At 37.1% G+C, this 16,891-nt stretch overlaps 1 protein-coding gene across 5 annotated transcripts in view; it reads right to left on the reverse strand.

Annotated features, from left to right (window-relative positions):
• SV2B (synaptic vesicle glycoprotein 2B) overlaps positions 1 to 16,891 on the reverse strand; it is a 184,391-nt gene that overhangs the window by 19,357 nt on the left and 148,143 nt on the right. For all 5 annotated transcript variants that reach the window (XM_069098528.1, XM_069098527.1, XM_069098530.1 and 2 more), the window contains exons 4-9: positions 16,447 to 16,598; positions 9,953 to 10,086; positions 8,290 to 8,379; positions 5,547 to 5,657; positions 4,707 to 4,795; positions 3,474 to 3,638 (exon numbers count right to left, since the gene is read on the reverse strand). In XM_069098528.1, the coding sequence (XP_068954629.1) occupies positions 3,474 to 3,638; positions 4,707 to 4,795; positions 5,547 to 5,657; positions 8,290 to 8,379; positions 9,953 to 10,086; positions 16,447 to 16,598 (741 nt within the window). The remainder of the gene's footprint in view (positions 1 to 3,473; positions 3,639 to 4,706; positions 4,796 to 5,546; positions 5,658 to 8,289; positions 8,380 to 9,952; positions 10,087 to 16,446; positions 16,599 to 16,891) is intronic.

Below are 16,891 nucleotides of genomic sequence, written 5' to 3' on the forward strand. Positions count from 1 at the left end.
TGTTATTTAGTTTAAGAAACTTGAGAGGGCCATTTCTGACAGCTTAGATTAAGGTTTCATTTTCAATTTCTACCTTTGTTCCCATCTTGCTTATCAAATCTTGGGAAATTACTGTACCATATGCTTCTCTCTCTTGGTTCCTTGTTCCATGGAATTATGAAGTTAAAATTTTTAAGGGAATTTCCTGAACTGAGATATTCTGGCAATGGAATTTTCCTTTAAAAAGAGAAAAGGTTTTTTTTAACATGCTAATTATGCAAGCATATTTAATCTATATCCAAGCCAATGTGATCATATTTAATAAGACTAGAAGTGCTAAAAAGATTTTGTAAGAAGCAGAGAAATGTTTGCTTTTTAAGAATCAAATTAGAAGGATCCAAAACAATTTCTTTCTCATTGCAGACCACCAGATGTCAGTGTAACCCAAGGAAAGAGAGCTCTTTCCATCTTATGGCTAACGATTTGTTGCTCTTACTAATTCATCCATCATACTCCTGGGAAGGCTGCTAGAAAAACTCCTAAAGCAAGAAAGCTCTGAATAGGAAAAGTCAAAGAGACTGGAAATGAGTGAGTCAATGAACAGAAACCACTTTTCACATAAAGCTCAGTCTTGGAATCCACCAATTTATATGCTGTGGTGAGATCACAAAGGGATTTCATCGTTCAAGTCAAGGTTAATATTATACAGCCCAAACCACCCAGGAACAAAGTGACTTATCATAGAAAAATGTGTATCACACTACATCCTTGAAATAATATTGTCCTTGGGGTCAATGCCATCAGAACAGATAATGAGGGAAATTGCTCAAGTAAGGTAGCTCTTTCTTTTCAATTACTTGTACCATTGAAAGAGGTCCAATTCATTCTAATGAATTTCTGCTCCAAAACAAATAGTGTCATAACAAGGATCCCCTTATATTGCACACCTGTCCATGGTTGTTGTTGGCTTATTCCTTTTTGGAGGATCACAGAACGTTAAAATTAGAAAGGACCTTCAAGATTATCTAATCTAACTCTGTCCTTTTACAGTTGATGAAACTGAGGCCCCAAAAGGTTAAGTGACTTACTGAAAATCACATGGCTACTAGTGGCAGAGGTAAATTTAGAACGAGTCCCCCAAAATCCATGATGCATAGACAGTGTAGAAACATTTCTACTACAGTGATGCCTCATTTATCCAGCATCATCAGGGACAGATGTTTTTCACACAGGGGAATTTTTCAATTGACCAAAACCATGTTCAATGCAAATCTTTCTAAAACATATCCTCATAGTGCTCTCTCTTAAAAACAGAATACAGCAAACACAAATTAAATTTCCTTGTTGGTTAAGTATCTTTATGTGAATATAAATTACTACACTGTCCTATAACACTGTCCCATAATAGCCCTGAGGGTTATTGAAATATGTTGGGACACTATACTATACAACTGCTTTTTTTTTAGTACTCCTATATGCTTCACATATTTCCTGTCTTAATTCCTAACCATCAAACTGTTAGTTGTCTTGCTGCATGCCTTTCTCTAGAATCAACATATCCCATTTCCCAATTCCATTATAATCAACTAAGAGCTGATAAGGCAGATATGGACCATTAGAATTGCATGCAAGAGTAAAAAGGTTCTAACTCAGGGCTTCTCCTATAAGCCAAATGAATAAATAAAGACTTTTTAGACATTTACTTAATATTCAGTGCTTAGTAAAGTACCTGGCACATATCTGGTGCCTAACAAATGCTCATTATATTACTATTTTAATTGTTTGAGGAGATATTTTACTTGCTGTCAGGTTCTCAGTTAGGTAATAGGCAGTTGAGATTCTGGAATAATTGGCCACTAAATAACTGAAGTGTTTCTATAACACCATTAAAGAAATCCCACCACCACCCTCATGCCATCAAATTTTGAAATGATATTATTACATCAAGCATTGGGTAAACTGTGTTGATTCAGATTCAGATCTCTAAAAAGAAATTCAGTATACTTAAATGAAGCCTCCCTCCACTAATTGTCTTCCATTCAGTCCTAATAAATAATTCTGCCATATTTTTCAGAGTGAATAGCTGGAGTTGGCCAAAATTCCAAAGAAATCTGGTCAGATAAATAGGGATGGCAATTAAAATGACCTGAAACTGAAAAAAAATAATAATCAATAATAAGCTGTCTTATGTCTTTATTCAATATGAACTGAGAACTTTATGAATTCCTCTTAGATTAATCTAGTAGAGAAAATAATAATATACTCTCTGAGAGCCTCAATTAAATTAAACCATTTACCTAATTAAATATATCTCCAATATAAATTGGGAAACAGCAAGATGTGATGAGTAGAGAACAGGCAACATGGTCAGGAAGACCTGGGTTCAAATTCTGCCTCTGATTGATTCCATAAGACTGAGCAAATTATTTAAATCCTCAGGGTCTCCAGACAACTCTATAAGACAGCACATAGCACAACAGGTTTCAATTGGATTCAGCTATAGAAATGCTGTCACTGTGAGTTCCCTATGCCAGTGAAATCCAGGGACAGTGTTTTGAAATAGATTCATATATATATGTGTGTGTATGTGTGTGTGTGTGTGTGTGCATGTGTGTGTCTATATAGAAAGGTATATGGGAGTATGAATACATATGTGAATGTGCATATATATGTGTACAGGTATACATAGATAAAGGGCACAGGACCAATTTAATGGGAAGTGATGATACTTAAAAGGTGAAATTAAGAGGTGAGAGAGGAATATAATGAGAGGAGATAGGGAGAGACAGAATGGGGTAAACTATCTCATATATATACATATATATATATATATTTATACTATTATCGGTATTATTTTACATGTAAATAGGAAATAAGATATACAGGCACTGGGGCATAGAGATCCACCATACCCTACTGGAAAGTTGGAGAGGATATGGGAGAAGATATGGGAGAGAGCAGATTGGAGGAGGGGATATCCAGAGGGATCACTATTTTGGGGTGGTGGGTAGGGGAAAAAAGGGGGAGAAAATTTGTAACTCAAAATCTTACAGAAATGAATGATGCAAACTAGAAGTTAATAAAGAGAGAAAAAGTGAATATGTTCTTACATATTATATCCCCAGCATTTCTCTCATGAATTAAGAATTATATACTTATAATGGGTATACAAGTGAGTAATGAAGGCTACTTATGTACATGCCTATAAACCCAGGAGATCGCAGGACTGGGCTTCTCATATTCTAAGAATTCAAATGGAAAAATCTCAGAACAAATATTGCTATTTCCACTACTTGCAAAGGTATAGAAACTCCTCAGTTCAGAATGAATAAAGGCATAAAGCAGTATATCAGAGTAAATATGCAGTCTCTGATATATTATAGGCACTGCCTCCCCTACCCCACTCCACCCTCAATTTGCCATCCTTCTCTAAGAAACAATTATTTTCTACCCACCCACTCTGACATGAGGGAAGCCCAAGCTCTTTCACTTACTTATCACTGAAGAACCTCCCATGTTCATGCACTTGGTTTTCCAGTGTAAAGTTGAATGTGACATGTTCCAAATGCTCATGTTTAAAGATCTTCTCCTTGGCCCTATAAGCTTCATCTTGAATATGGCGAATCATGTCTGGGAACCAAACTATCAGGCCATAGTAACTGCAGCAAAAAAGGCAGGAAGATCAGAGTATCAGGAACCAGTGTGGTGTCTTTTGATTATCTCTCTCTCTCTCTCTCTCTCTCTCTCTCTCTCTCTCTCTCTCTCTCTCCTTTTTCCCTTTCCTTTCCCCTTCTCCCCTTCCCTCTCTGTCTCTCTCTATACATGTGTATATGTGTGTATACAGAGAGAGAAACACACACATGTGTATATATGTATATATACACACATGCACACACTTTGGTTTTTTGCTTGTTTCATGGTGTTTATATTTACTGAGTTTTCTAGGTAACCTTGGTGATATTTAAATTTACCTTCTCAGATTAGTACATGGTGAGCTCTCTAAGTGGTTTAATATGTATCCTGCCTTGGTTTACCTATAGAGTCTATCAAACAAGGTTTGTCTTCTTAAGGGACATATGAGATGGTGATTCTGCTTAAGTTCAACTTTTATGACATTGATGGAAACATGGGATTATGATTTTTGTAACACTCATGACCACAGTACACTAGTATCCTGTTGTAAATTTAAGTCCCCTAGCTTATAGCCACTAAAGCTTACTCGAATTGGTTTGGGACAAGCAGCAGAGATTAGGATGATGCAAGTGAGGAGAGAGGAATGCTAATCAGATTCTGCTGTGAAATTTACCTCTGTGTGTTTTGTGACAAACGAGTGGAAAATGTTTCTACTCTTTCTCCATCATTTTGGTCTAGCAGTACTCATGCCAAGGTCACATTTCTGCCTATCCATGGGACTAAAGACTTGATAAGAAGACCCAGCAAATGTCTCTTTTCTCCCTCCTGCTTATGCTATCATATAGATAGCTGCCAGCAAATTGAATAGATCAATCTTCCTGGAGATTTTACAAAAGTAAGTCCATGGAAGATGATAGCCTGACTAGGATAAACTAGAGACACTCTGAACTCATGCCGCTTAGTTAAAATAAACAAGTTTAGACAGCCATTTATTTGTAACATGCAGTTTAAAGTACTCGTATGTTATAGATTCATGTATAGTGCTGTTAATAAATTATTAATGCATTGGCTAGGACAAGGACAAACTTACTTACCTCAGAGCTATTGTAAACCACACCACAGCCAGAATCAGTGTATTCATTCTATAAGGACCCATCACACAATATAAGGCATTGTCCCAGACCTGTAAGCCCATATCAAAGAATGGTTACTAAAGAAAGGATCTCATTGACTTTAAAGGGCTAATTTCTGTCTTCTTCTTTCCAAAGAATACAGGGGATCTTTTGAAAATCATAGGCAGGGCCCTGAAGGTAAAATAATTCTTTTTGAATCCTCAGGTGGCATATATTTCCTGTCCATGAACATCCCTGATACATAGCAGTCCTGTATCTTCAGTCCAGTGAAAATAAAGGGAGTCCAAAAATACAATGTAAAGCACACGGAGCCAAACTTTCAAAGGACAAATAAACAAGGCACCCAGGGACCTCAAGTAGTCAGGTTGCAGCTTCCTCCACGTGGGTGCCAGTTTCAGCCAAGAACAGCTTTTATGTTCAGAAGAATCTCTTCTAGGTTTCACTTACATGCTTCCTTTCTTACAAATACTTGTGGGGGCTAGGGCTACATCTGAGTCACATGATCCTATTAACTGATGGATAAAGGGATGGAAATTTAGGGATCATCAAGGCCAAGCTTCTCATTTTACAGATGAAGAAACTGAGACACACTAAAAATAATTTGCTCAAGGTTATATAACTAGTTATTATCTGCCAAGTGTCCTAACACACACCAGTATACTCAGGCACTGCCTCGCATGGCCCAGAATAAGGAAGAGGCTTTCTGGAGTGAGCCAGTACCTTTTTTCATTCTCCTCCCTAAAGCTGTAAGTCCCTTCAAAGCTATATTCTCATCAGAGAATCAATCATTCATATTCATACCTGCTTAAAAGTAGTGGTTAATCTGACCAGCCAGCGTTGGTACCAAGTTCCTGTTGAGCTTTGTATTTCAATGAACTCATCCATTTGTTTGGGGGTTTTGATGTGGGAAACCTAAAAGGGGAAAAAAAACTGAGCTGAAGAGTATAAACTCAAAGTGATGTTTTCTCCAGTTTTCGCTCCTTAGCCATGGTAATTGCAAGCAAAGAAGCAGTTAACACCTTGTTTCAGCTATTTAACCAACACAGTAGTTAATACCTTGTTTCAGTTCATGATGTATCAAGTATTAGATTCAGAACTTGTGAATCCCACAACTTGTGAACCCTAGAACTTGTGAAGGGGAGGAGTTAAGACCATATATAAGGAGGGGCCCAGGCTGAAGAGAACAGAATTGAAGAGGGAGCTCTTGTGGTGGAGAAGCAGAAAACTTGTGGTAACCCAGCACTCTACGTTTGTCTATTCTCTCTGTGTTGATGTTTGTCTGTGATACAGTGTACAGAAGCCCTGGGACCTTACTGGAAGTCCTGAAAGAGGATTCTGTTTACAGAAGTCCTGGAGGAGGGATTCAGAGGTCCTGGGACTGTACTGATGATTTGTGTTGAGTTCTCAGACCTTGTTTGTGGGTCTGTGTTGATTTCTATGTTTATGATTTGTGTTGACCTCTTGGACCTTGTGTGTGGGTCACTGTTGATTTCACAAGTAGATAGTGAATTAATGATGATGCCAGCAATGTGTATGAATGTTGTTTTGGCTCTGCTAAGCTTTGTCTTCCCAGAAACAGGAACTGTGAAGGACTTGAGGTAGACTGTGAGAAAAGATCAGGTCGATAAAACTATATATCATTTCCTAACTGATGGATCACTTTATTTTTCTCTATGAACAATTTTCATCCTAACTATAACAGATCAATGGAAAAATAAGACCAAAGAGTTAAAGCTGGAAGCATTGTTAGAGTTATTTAGCTCAACCCATTCACAATCCAGATGAGGAAACTGAGGCCCTGAGAAGTCAAATGACTTCCCTATAGATCTGAAGGCAGGAAACTTCAAAGATAGGTCATGGGCTGGGATCTCTTATTCTGAATCCATTGTTCTTTTTCACTAAAGCTGGCTGCTTTACTGGTAGAATAAGATGTGACTAAAAGTTTGGATCGTTCTCTATTTGACGACCTATAGAAATGGGTGAAGAGTCATAATGACACCTATCACTGCTGTGGTATCACATTTGGTCTTTGTAACAGTACTATGAAATAGGCATTATTTATCCTCTTTTGAAAATGAAAAAAAATTGAGAACCAAGACCACATAGCTGATGAGTGGCAAAACTGGGATTAGAATCCAGATCTCCTGATGCCCAGTTCAATCCTCTTTCTTCTATGCCACACTGTATCATGTGCATAGAATAAAGATGCCCTTCTTTATAAGGTTGGAAGAATCCACAATGAAGAGATGTCCTTTACAGTCTACCCAGAATGCAGAGTTAGCAGCACATTATGGGAAATGGCCATCATCGCTTACGAAATATGGAGTGGTACTATATGACCAGCACAGAGCAAGAAGGAAAGACTTCAGTGAACACAAGGCACAGAGTATGGATGTGTGTCTAAGGATAGGCCCTCTTCTAAAAGAAGGCTAGAGTGCCAACTACTTCACATTATCATAAGAAGATTAATAGTATTAATGAATATTATATTATATCAAATATATAACAAATAATATTATCATAAGATTAATAATATTAATGAATATATTATATCAAATATGTAATAAATAATACTATCATAAGATTAACAATATTAACAAATAATTGCTACTTTGCATTTTGCATGGGATATGGGTACCATATAACTTGCTCTAAGGAAGGAACTCACTCAAGTTCATCAAAACTCAGAAAGGCAGAAGTATCTAGTAATTCTGGTATCCAGAGTAAACACAACTCACAGAGAAGCTGATGATAACCGTCCCCCTGCTGGAAGCAAAAGGGTAGGTAGGCTAGACAGGAATGACACTATTTGGTAGCTTTCTCCTTTAACTAATTACTCTTATTAGACATATGTATAGTCAGCACCTTCCACATTTTAGCAAACTCCCCCCTCAGAGGAAAGTCCTTAACACCTCTCTACACACACACACACACACACACACATACACACACACACTCCACTGTTAGGGGTGAGGAGGAATTTTTTGATTTGAGACTTTGTGGATTGATTGAAATCATGTCTCAAGTTTTTCTGGGCAGAGTCAAGATGGCAGAGTAGAAACTGTGGGGCTCCCGCTTCCACCTCCTCCAATTCATGTAAAAGGTTACTCTGAACAAACTGGAGCTACAGAACTCACAAAATGACACAGAGAAGTTGACCTCCTGCTGAGGACAGCCTGGAAGACACCATGCCCTTCTTCAAAGAGATTATATTCTAAGTAAGAAAACTGAAATATATAGACATAAAAAAAATGAGATTCATAAAGTGCCAAAAAGTGGAAAAAATTTATGATCTAGATTGGAAATGAAAGTCCCAAGGGAATAGGGGATATTAGAATGGTCAATGTGATCAGATATCAATTCTTAGAAGAGATGAATTTTGAAGTAGAAGTTGATGGAAATGATGGAAACTGATTAGTGAGGAGGAAAAGTAGAAGGCATTGTTTGGGTGGTTTACTTGTTGGAGGAGTCCGTTATTTTAATGCACAGAACACCTGTTTTAAAACAGTCATGGCTGGCTTCCTGAAGGCAGTTGCATACTTACTGTGAATACTTTCTCAGGTGCCCCCTTGGCCCGCATATTGGTGTCATGCACATGTTTGAGAATCATCCAGGCTTCATCATGTTTACCCATCTGGAAAAGTCAAGGTAAGGATTATTCCAAATCAACTGCTAACTGTCACAATTTCCATTCACCTTGCCTTCATTTAACTATCTTGGGAGGATGTCTCTCTCATTATGCTTCCTGCTCCTTAGGAAGGAAAAGCTCTTCTAAGTTATAATAATGTTTGGTACCTTCTAGGCTTTATTTCCTTTTTATCAGTTGAGACTCACTTAAGTCTTAATCAAGTTTACCTTTTAATCTCATCCATAAAATAGGAATGATGTTTTCATTATGAAGTATCCTGCACCCAAGTCCTAGCTTCTTCATTGCATGGTGATCAAACATTGTTCACAAAGTTTATGTCAAAGAAATGAGAAATCTGTCATTTGCTGCCAAACTGGAAAAGCTTTGAGTATAAGGACAATGGCATTTCTGTTGCCAGACTAGTTAAATATCAAGAGGTTTATTATCAGAATGTTGACCACCAGGTTATGAGGTTTTGTTCTTTTGGTTTTTTTCCCCATAGCAATTTGTAAAGATTGTCTAGACCTAGAAAGACTACACATATAACAGTAACTTGCACTAAAACATATTTGTTAAATTGTTATGACCTGTATCAGTGAAAGGAATACTGAAAACAATGAAATAATCTATGTTTTTGGCAATGAAACTAGCTATGAAGTGCAAAATATCACCATTCACTATGAATTAATTTCTTTTAATAATGATAATCTAGCAGATATTTCTTTAATTCCTTCTGTGACAATCTTTTGCTCTAATGTCTTCTAACCTTCTAAGTGTCATTCTTTTTTCTTTCCTCCTTTCACCTATCATTTCTGTTCTCTAAAGACATTAGTGTCAGATCCTAATCAGACATTGAGATTTAAGCATTCAGGGAAATTTTTGCCATAAGAGCCATGTGAAACCATCAAAAGTCTCCTATGTCCTATTTCTCTTTGCCTTACATACTAGCATTGACCCTAGATTCTGGATTTCTTTCCTTAGATTCCTCTTAGAACATTACTCTCCTCTCATTGGAACTCCCAGTTCTCAGAATTGTTAATTCCCCTGCTGTGTGCTTTACAGCAAAGCAGCAAAGAAATGACTAAGTGTCTTTCCCCCACACAATGTAACAAGCCTCAGAAATAGGAGAGACGGTCCATCCTCTTAACACTGCTTTAAGTTGCTCCTTGGTGTCTTCTGCTATCTTTGGTTTAATAAAAAAAATCTCATTTATTCTTTGATTTCCTGCATAGTGCTAAAGGCTCCCTGAAGTTATGACAGCAAGATAGTAGGCTAGGTGAAGCTAATTTATAAACCAATGTGAAGGAAGTCTCAAAAATAAGTCTCCAAAGGCCCAAGATGTTGCATTTTCTTGGCATTCAAGAAGTAAACTTCTAGAAGATAAAAACATTTGAAAATGCAGTCATAAAAACTAGGAACCAACCCAAGTTTGGGTGTAAGTGTTTCACCAGAGTCTAGGAAGTAAAGGAAAGAAAAGATATAGGCTCCTGAAAGTGCGAAAACACAGCCAAGTCCCGTCTTTTGGTTGGTTGCTTATTGAATTCAACATGAAATATTATTTTGGAACATGCTAACTTACCTCCAATAGAAAGCGTGGACTTTCTGGCATGAACTTCAGGGCAACCATGGATGCCATGCATGGCAGAGCACAGACAATTACAAACACCCTCCAGCTGTGGAAATGATAGTTGGTTCCCATACTGAAGCCCCAGCCTGTAATAAAACACCAGAACCCATTTCTCTCTGGATTAGATCCCTTGCCAAAGAAGCTATGCTTATAAGGTAATTAAATTATTATGTTAGCAAATACACTAGAACCTAGATGTACAAATGTGTCACGTCCCCACCATAGCAATCCCCTGAAGAAGCTATAAATTTATTCCAACAGTGTTCCCGTTTCTCAAACTCCTTGGGGGAACAACTTTTTAGGAACTGCCATAAGATCCTTTATAAAATACCTTTGGTGTAGTGGATGGGGAATGCTATATCTCTCCCTTGAATATATACTTGATTTTTTAAATAATAAACAAAAGTCATTCAAAGTCATTTCTAGTGGAAAGTGTGATCTACTGGATGAAGTTGTGTAATATTTTTTTTGGTCAAAAATGAGGTATAGCTATGAATTAGGAAGACTGTTTTTCTTGTCTGGCTTATTCACCAGCACAGAAGGCAGCTGCAGAAGACATGTTTCAAAGGCATTTTGATTAGCATAAGACATTGGAAAGAGTACTGGGCTAGGAAGCAGATACATGGGCTCCGATCCAATCTCTATCTCTGACTTGCTGAGTGACTCTGAGAAGCTCATGTTAGGTTTGCATCTCAGTTTCCTCCTACATCAAATGAAGAGGATACAGATCTTGTCTGACCCTAAGAATCTATATATTGATGGAAGCATTCTAAGAATAAGTATAAGGCAGTTAAGTTGTGCCATGGATTGTTTATAGGGCTTGGAGTTAGGAAGACCAAAGATCATATCCTGCCTCAGACACTTACTGGCAGTGTGACCTTGGGCAAGCCACATTACCTCTCTCAGCCTCAGGTTCTTCATCTGTTAAATGTGGATGATAATAGCACTTACCTCAGGGTTATGAGGAGGAAATAAATGAGTTAATCTATGTAAAGCACTTTGCAAACCTTAAAACCATATGTAAATGTCATTATCTAGTCTTAAGAGAGACTCCTTTGAAAGGGATATTGTTCATTTGGATAGTTCTGGTTTTTATATTAAAAGAAAATTCCCATTGCTTTTGAGTTATAACTTCATTTGTTTGGTCTCTGTTTGCTTTATAAAGAAGCAGAGTGGTGTAGTTTACAGCATGCTAAACCTGGATGCAGGAAAACCTAAGTTTAAACCCTTACCACTGATATTTACTAATGAGCAAGTCACTTAACTTCTATAAATTTTAGTTTCCTTACCCATAAAATGAGAGTGATAATGCCTATAGCATTTAGTCCCATAGGAGTCTTGTAAGGCTCAATCAAGGTATGTATATAAATTGCTTTGCAACCCTCAAAACATTATATGGGGTGTCCCAAAAGTCTTAGTTCATTTTTAAGTTTTAATGTAGCTTAAATCTGTAAGCTTTAAGATAGCCTAAACCTGCAAAAAGGCCTTCAAGACAACCTATATTATGAATCTGTTATTATTATAGTCCTCTATAAAGAGTCAGTTGCTATTATAACTGTAATTCATTTTATCAACAAAGTTCCTATAAGGACAGGCACTGTATCTTTATACTCTCTGTGCCTGACATCGCATCCCACAAAGACTGGACACAACAAATACATTCTTTGTCCACGGGTGTTAGGGCTGCTCAGTTTGCTCATTTGATGGAAGAGGTCAAAGGGTCTTACAGTTGGGGGAAAAGAAACCACTAGATAGAAGTTACTTAAAATACAGCTGGCCACCTCAATAAAAAAGAATGTCTTTTCAATTCATTCTTTCAAAACCAAACTTCCCTTCTCCTCAGGGTTGGCCTTCTCAGCATCTTGATTTCTGTAGGGCATTTCATTTTAATTTAAAAACCTTTCCTTTTTCCCAGCAGGGGCAGTAGAACAACAGGCAAAGACCAAAACTGTGCTTACACTTTCTCAACCAATGCCCTAAAATTAATCTGGCAAAGTCAAAAGTGAAGCTGTTCAAAATTCCTATGGATCTCCAACTCTGTAGCGTGGCCAGGGAAACACAGGCAGCCTCTCCAACTCCAAAACTTAGAAAAACTGCCCAATAGAGATTTCTTCCTGTTGTTGCTATTGTTTCTAACAAATGCACATGTTTTATCCCGGTTTCATTACTCTTTCATCCCTCCTATGGTTACTTCACTTTCAATAATCTGAGTTTGTCTCATTCACTGGCCAGACCTTTGAGGCATTAAAGTAACCCTAATGGTGGGCTGCTTCCCAGCATTTGGAGTAATATGTATTTCTGGAGGGAGAGTTTTTCAAAAGGAGATATTGTTCAATTTCATGTTCTTTGAAGCTGCCCTACTTTTCTCCATCAGGATTTCACAAACAGCTGGTGTTTCTGGCTGAAATAGGAATTAATCTCTCATAATAGATACTCAGATTTTCCAGAGCAGTGAGTATGAATCAGAGAGCTGCAGAATATTAGAGAAGGAAGGGCCCTGGGATATCTGCTAGTCCAACTGCCTCATTTTTGTCAATCATTCCAATCAACCCATCAACATGTATGTGTTCTGTGGTCGATGCTGAGAATACAAATGTTAAAGACAATTCCTTCCCTTAAAGAGTTTTGTTAGACCTAGAAAACCAAGGTGGCTTACCAGGAAAACCTTTTGAGATCACTAGTTTTCCTTCCTGGTGTTTCAACAGAGCCATAACTAGGAGTTTTGGTATCCAGAAAAAAAAATCAGTTTAGAGGTGATGAGGAAGATGGAGTGAGGAAGGCAGAGGGCAAAACAATGCAGAGAAAAGTTGATTCTAGTAAGGTAGAGGTGTGTTGTGTTGGGAAAAGGGGGTAGTTCATCTTCCAGAGAACCTAGTTCTAGTTACTACAGGATAGCCAATGATCCCCAAACTCCTATATCCAGGAAGAATCAGTGGTAAACAAAAGTCAAAAAAGAAGAGAGGAGACATTGAGAGTGGAACAAAACAACATAGGCCCTGTAGAAGTCCATGAGAATTGTCATGGGAAGAATCACTCCTCCAGGGCAAAATCCCAGCCCCCCCACCTTAGTCACAGTTTCACCCAAACTCATGTTTGTCAGACTTTGAACCACTATACCCTTTTATGATGCTTGAAAATACAGTAATGATATTGATTCTTCAAACTACACAGAAAAGCAGTCTTATTAGTCAGTCCCCCATGTATCCTTGCTTTATGAGAAAGAGTAAAATCAAACAATATTAACAATAGTAGAAATGTGTTACACTTTAGAGATGCAGTTTCTGAAACATCAAACTTGACTCATTTGATTCATAGTGGAAATAATGTATTTATTTTTGAGAGTAATGGAAAGAAAAAAGAAGAGTAGACTAAGCAAACTGCTAAAATTTCCTGACTTTGTATGTTAATACCTTGCCTACTAGCTTAGCCTCTGGATCCAACCGTTCTAGCAATAGTCTGTTTTAGAGGTACGGTGTTATTGTGAAAAGAGGACCAGCAATGAGATCTGAGTTTTAATCCCAGTTCTATTATTTACCAGCTGTGTAAACATGGGGAGATTACATAATTCCTATAAGTTTAGACTTTTCATCAATAAAATGGGAATATTAATACCTACTAGACCTCCCTCACAGGTTTTTATGACAATCAAATGAGATAATGCACATGAAAGTATGTTGTAAAACGTGAGGCATCATACAATAAAAGTACTAATATACAAATACTAAGGCATCATACATGATTAATACATACTAACAAAATCATTAGCTTTGCAAATGTAAAGAATACTGGATACAGAATCAGGAGTGATCTTGGTTGGAATTCAGGCTCTGGAAATTATCAGCTGTAGGATCCTGTGAAAGACACTTAACTTTTTCTGAGTTTCGGTTTCTTCCTTTGCAAAATGGGAATAAAACTTACACTAGCCTACCTTAGCCTCTTTGTGAGGAAAGAGCTTTATAAGTCTTGAAGTACTATATAAATATGCACAGTTATAGAGTCTCTCCCAAACTTCTCACAACCTAAGGGAATTAAATAATTTCATCATCTGTAAAATAAAGGGTCTGGCCTAGGGTTTGGTCTTACTTTAAAGATCTTTAAGAAAAATTTACAACAAATTGAAAAATATAGAGTCTATACAATTCTACAACTATAAAATAATATTATACATTTTGGTAAAATTTTTATCCTCAAGTTTTATGTACTGACAGTCTCAATTAAGAAAGACCTTAAACTAGTCACTGTGGCTTTCTAAAGCACAGGATCCCAGGCAATCCTGTAAATATGCTTCTAATTAGACTGCTTAAGATCTGTATCTTAACACTTAGCTACTTAATCTACATTTGTACATACAACAAAATGTAGTTAATTATCTTGATAATTCAAGTCTGTATCTACATCAGTTATTTGGCTATCTGTGACAAAATTTGTCTGAAGGTTAGAAATAATCTTTATAACTCCACCAATTCTCTACTTTTTAAGAATGGATTCACAGAATTTTTGAACTGGATTTTTTATAGGCCTACCACCCTGTTCAGATTACAGATGAGGAAACTGAAGCCAAGAGAAATTAAGTGATTTGCTTGATCATGCTGCACCTCTGTTTCTTCTAGAAGCAATTTACATTTCTAATTCCCCTGCCCCAAGAAAAGTACTCTTTAATTTAGTTATGTGATTCATTTGTAAATATCAACTTTTATGGAATGGTATTAAAGAGAAGGGAAAAAGGGAAGAATATTCAGATAAAAATCAAGAATCTCCTCAAACTATTTCTGACTAGGAAATACAAGCATAGGAAAACAAAATTAAAAAATGGATAAACAAAAAAAAATGCTAGATAATAGAAAAAAATCAGATAAAAATTACAGAATCTGTCTTTCAGGAAAGCTGGAATTTTCATGCTAAATATTCAGATATACTGTCTACATCACTGGAAATTGTCAATAAACTGTTCTATTCTTCATTTTATTCTGCGGGTGTAGATATGGTCTCTGTTTTAGACAGAAAATCCCATGATTTTCCTAGACCAGATTTTTTTCACATACAGCTCCCATTGTTCACAGATACTCTCAAAGAAAATTCAAATGGAGGAGTGTTTGGTGAATTGGGATTATAAATTTTAAACTAGGACCTCAGAAGTACAATCCCCCTGCCCCCATCTAGTCCAATTCTTCCTCACTTTAAAGCTAGGATTTAGAGCCACAGAAAGATTATTGACTTGACCAAGGTCACACTAGTAAGCCAGGATTTGAAACTTTAATTATTAATCTAGTACTATTTCCATTGTATAATGGCAAAGTAATTAGCTCTGCAACTCCAAGTCATACCACTATACAGATAAATCCTGCAACTGATATTTATAGAATTCTACCCCACACTTCAAACCAGCATCTCCAACTTCTTACCTTCTGGACATACCACCAGAATCTCAAATGCACATGCCCCAAATTGAATTTATTATCTTCCTCAAAAAACCCACTCCTACTTCTGATTCTACTCTTTTTGCCAATGACACTATCATTCACCTAGTCTCTAGCATTCAAACCTTGATGTTACCTTTTATTCTTCTCTCTTCCTTATTTCTTATGCCTAGTCAGTTGCCAAGTCCTATTAATTTCACATTTACAAAGTTTCTCATATACATCTACTCCCTTCTATTACCACTTCCACCCTTGTACTTTTCCACTGGGGGTGATCACCAATCTGAGCCCTGCTTTGGGTCCCAAGTCACCACTCAAAACTTCACTAATACTGATTGCTCATGTATTTTTATCTCATCATAACCACTGTGGTCAGTCTTTAAAACACCAGTGCTAGTAGAGTACCTTCCAACAAATTCTCCTACCCAGAAATGTAATTACTGACATATATATATATACCCCTAAAATGATATGTGACCTGTGAATCAGGAAGGTTATATGGATTGGAGAGAGAAGAAATTGGAAGCACAGAAACCAATTAGGAGGCTCTGCCTTAGATAGTCTTTCCCTGTACCTACATACTTATGTGAACTGATCTATGTTAATGCAGGGGAGATATGCCTACCATGGCTCTATGTGTTTCTTGACACAACTATAATGTGAGAATAAAAATACCTTTTCTACAGGTAAAGTAACTGAACTATATGCTCTCTTTTGCCTCTTTCCAGTTCTATGAGTTATGAAATGCGCCTATCATTTCTTTCTATTGCCTCTTAAAAATATTAATAATGACCAATGAGAGAGAAGGAAAACTTGCATAATTTCCAGGTAGACTTTTCTTTCCAAATATCATGTTGTGTTATTTCAGGAGGATCACAAGGTTTTAGAATAAAAGAGAGTCATCCAAAAACCGTGTCTAAGGGAATGTTTCAAGAACAGGAGAAAGGAGGAAAAGGGTATTTGGCTATAGGTATTAACACTAGTAAAAACACATACATGAGATGAATACTTTGAACCTAGAGTGCTTACCGTAGTGTGGAATAATAGTCCAGGCCATTGCTGAAGCATAAATTCCTCCAATCATCCAAAACATGCAGAGCCAACTGAGGTGTTCTCCCCTCTTCTCACGAGATAAGAATTCAGAGAAATAGGCAAATACAATGGGGAGGGACCCCCCGATCCTGAGGGGGAGAAAAAAACGAAGAGGAAGAATCAAGGTGTGCATAGAAAAGGGAAGGTAACAAGCATCATCTACTACTGACCCCACCCCCTTACATATCCAGATAGTGTGTCATGTTGAGAGGTGACAGAATTGCAGAGCCCCTGATGAATATTTTTAAAATAAAATGGAGGAACTAAGTTTCATTAAGAAGTTGACTGGTCATCCAGATTAAACTAAGACAAAGCTAGGGAACTACCATAAATTGACTAGTTAATAAGGCTAGAACATATGATGAATAAAAATAAAACAACT

Source organism: Petaurus breviceps, unplaced genomic scaffold, assembly GCF_028583685.1.
Source record: "Petaurus breviceps papuanus isolate PSGF00001 unplaced genomic scaffold, PetGlider_PUasm1.0 37, whole genome shotgun sequence".
In the NCBI taxonomy this organism is placed as follows: domain Eukaryota; kingdom Metazoa; phylum Chordata; class Mammalia; order Diprotodontia; family Petauridae; genus Petaurus; species Petaurus breviceps.